The sequence below is a fragment of the Eriocheir sinensis genome, chromosome 61, assembly GCF_024679095.1.
Source record: "Eriocheir sinensis breed Jianghai 21 chromosome 61, ASM2467909v1, whole genome shotgun sequence".
Classification (NCBI taxonomy): domain Eukaryota; kingdom Metazoa; phylum Arthropoda; class Malacostraca; order Decapoda; family Varunidae; genus Eriocheir; species Eriocheir sinensis.
Window position 1 is genome coordinate 3835439 of NC_066569.1, and position 9078 is coordinate 3844516.

Genomic DNA, 9078 nt, shown 5'->3' on the forward strand with positions numbered 1-9078 from the left:
GAGAGAGAGAGAGAGAGAGAGAGAGAGAGAGAGAGAGAGAGAGAGAGAGAGAGAGAGAGAGAGAGAGAGAGAGAGAGAGAGAGAGGAGGGGGCAGGATGAGGGGAGAAGAAAACTATTAAAGAGAGAAAGAGAAACGGAAGGTTAGTATTGAGAGAGAAGGCTTGGAGGTAAGACGTGTGAGAGAGAGAGAGAGAGAGAGAGAGAGAGAGAGAGAGAGAGAGAGAGAGAGAGAGAGAGAGAGAGAGAGAGAGAGCAATTAACCTTTGTATCCATAACCTGTCTATTTATATTTTACTTCTCATTCTCTTTCTCTTCCTTAAAACCTCTTTCCCTCTCCTCCCTTTCTTTCTCAGTTTCTTTCTTACTCTTTTTCCCCTTATTTTAAACCGTCTTCTTCTTATCTTTCTCTTTTTTTTTTTTTTTTACTTTTCATTCCTATTCTCATCCTTCAAAACTCTTTCCCTCTTCTCCCTTTCTTTCTTCGTTTCTTTCTTATTCTTTTTTCCCTTATTTTAAACCGTCTTCTTTTTCCCCTTCTTCATTAGCTTAGCCCATCATCTTTAAAAGCGTCAGAATCTGTACAGAGGAGTTAGAATCTGTACAGAGGAGGATGACAAAGATGTTTCACGGGTTAAGAAACTTGCCAAAGACTTAGACATTTAAATCTGCATCCTCTATAAAGGTGAAGGGTGCGAGGAGACTTGATCGAAGTTTACAAGTGGATGAAGTGCTTTAATAAGGGTGATATTAACATGGTTTTGGTGGTAAGAGAGCCAGGTAGGACACGTAGGGTTTAAGTTGGATAAATTCAGATTCAACAAGGACATAGGCAAGAATTAATTTACGAAGAGTAGTGGATGAGTGGAACAGGCCTGGCAGTCATGTGGTGAGTGCCAATACGATAGACACATTAAAAAAAAAGGTTAGACAAGTTAATGGATGGTGAGGTCAGGTGGGGTTAGGTTCACGGGAGCTGCCTTGTATAGACCTACCGGCCTCTTGTAGACTCCTTATGTTCTTGTGTTCACCTTCGCCCTGGTAAACACACGCTAAATACCTTCGATTCTTCACCTATTCTCTTTTATCATGTCATCTTTTTCTCCTTTCTCATCTCCATACTTCACTTTTCTCCGTTCTTCTCCTTCTTCGTTTTCATCTTTTTGCACTTTCTCTCACCTTCAATCTTCACTTTTTTCCCTTTTTTTCTACTCTTAGTCTACATTTTTATCACCTTCCTCATCTTCATTTTTCATTTTTCTCGTCTTTCTCATTTTCGTTTATCACTTTTCTCTTTCTTCTCCTCTTCAGATTCCATATTTATCACCTTCCTCACCTTCAGTCTTCATTTTTCTCGTCTTTCTCATTTTCATTTATCACTTCTCTCCTTTTCAATTAACATTTTCATCACCTTCCTCAGCTTCATTCTGTATTTTTTTCCTCTCATTTTCATTCATCACTTTTCTCCCTTTCCTCATCTTCTTCCTTCATCCTTATTCACCTGTTCTTCACCTGTCCCTTCATCTGCTTACATTTTCATCACCTTCCTCACCTTCATTCTTCCTTTTTTCCTCTCTCTCATTTTCATTCATCACTTTTCTCACTTTCCTCACCTTCTTTCGTCACCCTTATTCACCTGTCATCATCTTCCTCACCTCCATTCTCTAATTTTCTCCTCTCTCATTCTCATTCATCACTTTTCCGCCCTTCTTCAACGTTTTCCTGTACTCTTATTCACCTGTTATTCACCTGTCCCCCACCGTCGGCCAGGTAAAGGCACGTCATCATGGGTTTCTTCGACCGCGCGGACCGTTACCTGGATCGACTCTTGGACAACATCCGCAGCGATGTCAACGATAGACTGCGCTTGGACCGGGACAGAGAAGCGGAGGTGGACAGGCTGACGGAGGAGGCCAATGCGGTGGAGGGTGAGTGGGTGATTTTTTCCTGTTTGTTTGTTTCTTGGAGTGTTTTTTTCCTTTTCTACTTATACTTTTTTCTTTTCTCATTCTTTTCCTTTCCTTTTTTTGAGGGTGGGGTCTTTTTTTTCTTTATTTCGTTTATTTAATGTTTTTTCTTTTCTCATTCTTTTCCTTTCCTTTTTTTTGTTTTTTTCTTTATTTCGTTTATTTACTGTTTTTCTGTCTTTTTTTTTGTTTTATTCTACTAGTTTTTTCCCTGCTTTTTTTTCGTTTTTTTCCTGTTTTTTTCTTTTTTTTGTTTTTTCTACTGTTTTTTAATTTTTTTCTGTTTTCTGTTTTTTTCATCTTATTGTTTTTTCTCCTTTTTTGTTTTCTGTTTTATTTCGCTTTTTTACTGTTTTTTTCTGCTTTTTTTTCGTTTTTTTTTTACTGTTTTCTGTCTTTTATTCGTACTGTTTTTTTTGTTTGTTTTTAGTGTTTTTTTTTTCGTTTTCTACTCCTGTTTTTTTCTGCTTTTCGGGGTTTTCTACTTTTCCTTGCACTTTCCTCTACTTCTTCTTTTTCGTTTAATTTGTTCTTTCTCTTCACTTCTATTCTACATCTGTTCTTTGCGTTTTTTTCTTCTTTTCTAACTTTTCTTCTTTTGTTTTTCTTTAGCCGAGAATGGAGTGGAGGGCGAGCCGGTATTTTCTTCTTCGTTTTGTTTCGTTTTCTACTACTGTTTTTTTCTACTTTTCGGGGTTTTCTAATTTTCCTTGCACTTTCCTCTACTTCTTCTTTTTCGTTTAATTTGTTCTTTCTCTTCACTTCTATTCTACATCTGTTCTTTGTGTTTTTTTCTTCTTTTCTAACTTTTCTTCTTTTGTTTTTCTTTAGCCGAGAATGGAGTGGAGGGCGAGCCGGTATTTTCTTCTTCGTTTTGTTTATTTTCAGCGTACATATAAATAATTTTCTCTTCTTTGTTAATTACGTAAAAGCTCTCGAACTTCCGGTGCTGTGCTGCGTAACTTATGAACTGTGACGAAAGAAATGGGAATAGGAATAGATAGATAGACAGAAAAATAAAATGTATAATAGAATAAGATAATAAATAGGAAGGGAATGGGAATAGGAACAGAGAGATAGATAGCAAAATAGAAGGAATAATAGAATAAGATAATAAATAGGAAGGGAATGGGAATAGGAATAGAGAGATAGATAGCAAAATAGAAGGAATAATAGAATAAGATAATAAATAGGAAGGGAATGGGAATAGGAATAGAGAGATAGATAGCAAAATAGAAGGAATAATAGAATAAGATAATAAATAGGAAGGGAATGGGAATAGGAACAGAGAGATAGATAGCAAAATAGAAGGAATAATAGAATAAGGTGATAAATAGGAAGGGAATGGGAATAGGAATAGATAGATAAGGATAAGGATAGAGAAGATAGAAAAGGAGAAACAGGAAAGAAAGGAAAATAGAAAGAGACAGAATTAACGTAAACAACACTAATATTAACCGTAGAGGCAGAGAATTAACGTAAACAACACTAATATTAACCGTAGAGGCAGAGAATTAACGTAAACAACTCTAATATTAACCGTAGTGGCAGAGAATTAACGTAAACAACTCTAATATTAACCGTAGTGGCAGAGAATTAACGTAAACAACTCTAATATTAACCGTAGCGGCAGAGAATTAACGTAAACAACACTAATATTAACCGTAGAGGCAGATAATTAACGTAAACAACACTAATATTAACCGTAGAGGCAGAGAATTAACGTAAACAACACTAATATTAACCGTAGAGGCAGAGAATTAACGTAAACAACACTAATATTAACCGTAGAGGCAGAGAATTAACGTAAACAACTCTAATATTAACCGTAGAGGCAGAGAATTAACGTAAACAACACTAATATTAACCGTAGAGGCAGAGAATTAACGTAAACAACACTAATATTAACCGTAGAGGCAGATAATTAACGTAAACAACACTAATATTAACCGTAGAGGCAGAGAATTAACGTAAACAACACTAATATTAACCGTAGAGGCAGAGAATTAACGTAAACAACACTAATATTAACCGTAGAGGCAGAGAATTAACGTAAACAACACTAATATTAACCGTAGAGGCAGAGAATTAACGTAAACAACACTAATATTAACCGTAGAGGCAGAGAATTAACGTAAACAACACTAATATTAACCGTAGAGGCAGAGAATTAACGTAAATAACTCTAATATTAACCGTAGAGGCAGAGAATTAACGTAAACAACACTAATATTAACCGTAGAGGCAGAAAATTAACGTAAACAACTCTAATATTAACCGTAGAGGCAGAGAATTTACGTAAACAACACTAATATTAACCGTAGAGGCAGAGAATTAACGTAAATAACTCTAATATTAACCGTAGAGGCAGAGAATTAACGTAAACAACACTAATATTAACCGTAGAGGCAGAGAATTAACGTAAACAACACTAATATTAACCGTAGAGGCAGAGAATTAACGTAAACAACACTAATATTAACCGTAGAGGCAGAGAATTAACGTAAACAACACTAATATTAACCGTAGAGGCAGAGAATTAACGTAAATAACACTAATATTAACCGTAGAGGCAGAAAATTAACGTAAACAACTCTAATATTAACCGTAGAGGCAGAGAATGAACGTAAACAACACTAATATTAACCGTAGAGGCAGAGAATTTACGTAAACAACACTAATATTAACCGTAGAGGCAGAAAATTAACGTAAACAACTCTAATATTAACCGTAGAGGCAGAGAATGAACGTAAACAACACTAATATTAACCGTAGAGGCAGAAAATTAACGTAAACAACTCTAATATTAACCGTAGAGGCAGAGAATCAACGTAAACAACACTAATATTAACCGTAGAGGCAGAGAATGAACGTAAACAACACTAATATTAACCGTAGAGGCAGATAATTAACGTAAACAACACTAATATTAACCGTAGAGGCAGAAAATTAACGTAAACAACTCTAATATTAACCGTAGAGGCAGAGAATGAACGTAAACAACACTAATATTAACCGTAGAGGCAGAGAATTAACGTAAACAACACTAATATTAACCGTAGAGGCAGAGAATTAACGTAAACAACACTAATATTAACCGTAGCGGCAGAGAATTAACGTAAACAACACTAATATTAACCGTAGAGGCAGAGAATTAACGTAAACAACACTAATATTAACCGTAGAGGCAGAGAATTAACGTAAACAACACTAATATTAACCGTAGCGGCAGAGAATTAACGTAAACAACACTAATATTAACCGTAGAGGCAGAGAATTAACGTAAACAACTCTAATATTAACCGTAGTGGCAGAGAATTAACGTAAACAGTAATATTAACCGTAGAGGCAGAGAATTAACGTAAACAGTAATATTAACCGTAGAGGCAGGAACAGAACAAAATGATAAAACTCGCCATTTGATATCATCGATCTGGAGAATTTACACACAAAAAATATACATAGACTTGGAGGCAATGTATATAAATCTCTCCCTTTCTGAAAATTGCCCTGGAAAGTTTACATAGACAATAGAGATACTAACCGTAGCGTTGGGAATAGGAGAACAAATTTATGTGACTCTCCCTTTTCAAGATCGATCTGGAAAATTTACATGAAAAAACTATTGATAGGCATGGGAGAAGACATACAAATCTCCCCCTTTCTGAAGACCGACCTGAAAAGTTTACACAGACAATACAGATAATAACCGTAGTGTTGGAAATAGGAGAACAAAATTATAAGAGTCTCCCTTTTCAAGATCGATCTGGAAAATTTGCATGAAAAAACTATTGATAGGCATAGAACACATACAAATCTCCCCCTTTCTGAAAATTGACCTGGAAAGTTTACATAGAGAATACAAATACTAACCGTAGCGTTTGGAATAGGAGAACAATATTATATGACTCTCCCTTTTCAAGATCGATGAGGAAAATTTACATGAAAAAAAAAAAAACTATTGATAGGCATAGAACACATACAAATCTCCCCCTTTCTGAAAACCGACCTGGAAAGTTTACATAAAGAATACAAATACTAACCGTAGCATTGGGAATAGGAGAACAAAATTATATGACTCTCCCTTTTCAAGATCGATGTGGAAAATTTGCATGAAAAAAAAACTATTGATAGGCATAGGAGAACACATACAAATCTCCCCCTTTATGAAAACTGACCTGGAAAGTTTACATAGACAATACAGATCAAAACCGTAGCGTTAGAAGTAGAACAAAAATTATGAAACTCGCCATTTGTTTAGACCGATCTGAAAAATTAGAAAAAAAAAGAAAAAAAAAGCTATCGATTTCTTCCTTTCTGTAATATAAAACAAAGATAAAAAAACCCGTGGGAGAACGGAAATAAGTCTCGACCCTCTCTTAAGACTAACCTGAAGCCCTTACATAGCCAACAAAGATAATAACCGCGGTGTTAAACATAGGAGAGTATAAATTTGACCGACTTTTAACCCCTTGACTGAGGATTTCCTACAAGAAGACATCACCAAGCTACATGAGTGGAACAAAAAGTGGCTTCTACAATTCAGTGGAGAAAAATGTAAAGTCCTGCACAATGGGAGGGAAAATCCAGCACACCAATACCACATGGGAAACACTCCACTATCCACCACAGAGGCAGATAAAGACTTGGGAGTGTATATTTTCGGGCTACCAGTGAAGGGATATCCAGCACACCAATACCACATGGGAAACACTCCACTATCCACCACAGAGGCAGAGAAAGACCTGGGAGTGTATGTTACCAGACTACCAGTGAAGGGATATCCAGCACACCAATACCACATGGGAAACACTCCACTATCCACCACAGAGGCAGCTACCAGTGAAGGGATATCCAGCACACCAATACCACATGGGAAACACGCCACTATCCACCACAGAGGCAGAGAAAGACCTGGGAGTGTATGTTACCAGGCTACCAGTGAAGGGATATCCAGCACACCAATACCACATGGGAAACACTCCACTATCCACCACAGAGGCAGAGAAAGACTTGGGAGTGTATGTTTTCGGGCTACCAGTGAAGGGATATCCAGCACACCAATACCACATGAGAAACACTCCACTATCCACCACAGAGGCAGAGAAAGTACTGGGAGTGTATGTTTTCGGGCTACCAGTGAAGGGATATCCAGCACACCAATACCACATGGGAAACACGCCACTATCCACCACAGAGGCAGAGAAAGACCTGGGAGTGTATGTTACCAGACTACCAGTGAAGGCGAAATCCGTGCCAATCGCAGCGGACGGGTTAAGAGAGTTTAATCATGATTTATAAATTGATGCGATGTAAAGAATGATACAGACGATGAAGAAACATAAGTAATAAGATACATCCGTTTACAGATTTTTTTTCTTCCAGTTTCAATTGCAACTTTGGATGAATTGTCAAAGCTCCTTTCACATACTTTGATCTCCCTATTATTATTATTATTATTATTATTATTATTATTATTATTATTATTATTATTATTATTATTAATTATTTTTACCTTTATAACTAGCTCTGAATAGCTTTGAAGACACATAAAAAAATAAAAAAATAAAAACAGAAAACAGTAGAAAAAAAACGAGAAACAGTAGAAAACAAAAAGACAAAAAACAGTAGAAAAAAACGAAAAAAGCAGAAAAACAGTAAAAAAGCGAAAACAAACAAACAAAAAAGCAGAAAAAAACACCATTTATTATTGTTTTTCGAAGGTAGTTTTAGAGTTAGGATATTGAATGAGGCAACGGTATTTTTTTTTAGCATACTTTGGTCTCCTTTTACTACTTATTTTTACTTTTCTTTATAACCATGAATAATAGCTTTGAAGATACGACCATTTACTATTCTTTTATGATATGAATTTCTTTTGACTTAGAAGGAATTGACGGTATTTTTTAGTGTAGATTTTGTGCGTGCTTTAATTTCCTTTTTGATATCTATATATATATATATATATATATATATATATATATATATATATATATATATATATATATATATATATATATATTTCTATCTTCCCATTTCCCGTTTTCTTTAAGTTTTCGTGATAAAAAAGATAAAAAGAAAACTAGACGCAGCGCAGAGTTTGAATGGGTCACTTTCCTATTTATTTTCTCATGTTTGATTATCGTTTTCTATTCTTTTCTTTTCTTTACTTTTTCTATTTTCTACATTTTCTATACTTTCTTTACTTTTCGTATTTACTATATTTTGTTTACTTTTCTTTACTTTTCCTATTTTCTATATTTTCTTTACTTTTCCTATTTTCTACATTTTCTCTACTTTTCCTCTTTACTATATTTTGTTTACTTTTCTTTACTTTTCCTATTTTCTATATTTTCTTTACTTTTCCTACTTTCTACATTTTCTTTACTTTTCCTATTTTCTACATTTTCTTTACTTCTCCTATTTTCTATATTTTCTTTACTTTTCTTTGCCTTTCCCATTTTCTATATTTTCTTGTCTTTACTTTTCCCATTTTCTACATTTTCTTTACTTTTCCTATTTTTTATATTTTCTTTACTCTCCCTATTTTCTATATTTTCTTTACTTCCTATTTTATCTCATTTTTCATCTCTCTATATTTTCAAGACTTATTATCTTCATTTTTATTTCGTGATTTTCGTGCGTTCATTGTTTTTGTTTTAGTTCGTGGACCAAAAAGTTAACAATTTGATTTTCGTGCGTTCATTGTTTTTGTTTTAGTGCGTGGACCAAAAAGTTAACAATTTGATTTTCGTGCGTCCATTGTTTTTGTTTTAGTGCGTGGACCAAAAAGTTAACAATTTGATTTTCGTGCGTTCATTGTTTTTGTTTTAGTGCGTGGACCAAAAAGTTAACAATTTGATTTTCGTGCGTTCATTGTTTTTGTTTTAGTGCGTGGACCAAAAAGTTAACAATTTGATTTTCGTGCGTTCATTGTTTTTGTTTTAGTGCGTGGACCAAAAAGTTAACAATTTGATTTTCGTGCGTCCATTGTTTTTGTTTTAGTGCCTGGACCAAAAAGTTAACAATTTGATTTTCGTGCGTTCATTGTTTTTGTTTTAGTGCGTGGACCAAAAAGTTAACAATTTGATTTTCGTGCGTTCATTGTTTTTG

At 34.7% G+C, this 9078-nt stretch overlaps 1 protein-coding gene across 2 annotated transcripts in view; it reads left to right on the forward strand.

Moving 5' to 3' along the window:
* The first annotated feature begins 89 nt into the window (after positions 1-89).
* The window catches only part of LOC126986179 (hemocyte protein-glutamine gamma-glutamyltransferase-like), a 27804-nt gene continuing 18815 nt past the window's right edge, over positions 90-9078 (forward strand). For both annotated transcript variants that reach the window (XR_007739371.1, XM_050842120.1), the window contains exons 1-2: positions 90-168; positions 1769-1926. Coding sequence is in view for 1 of the 2 variants with exons in the window: in XM_050842120.1 (XP_050698077.1) it covers positions 1785-1926 (142 nt within the window). In the remaining variant the exon portion in view is untranslated. The remainder of the gene's footprint in view (positions 169-1768; positions 1927-9078) is intronic.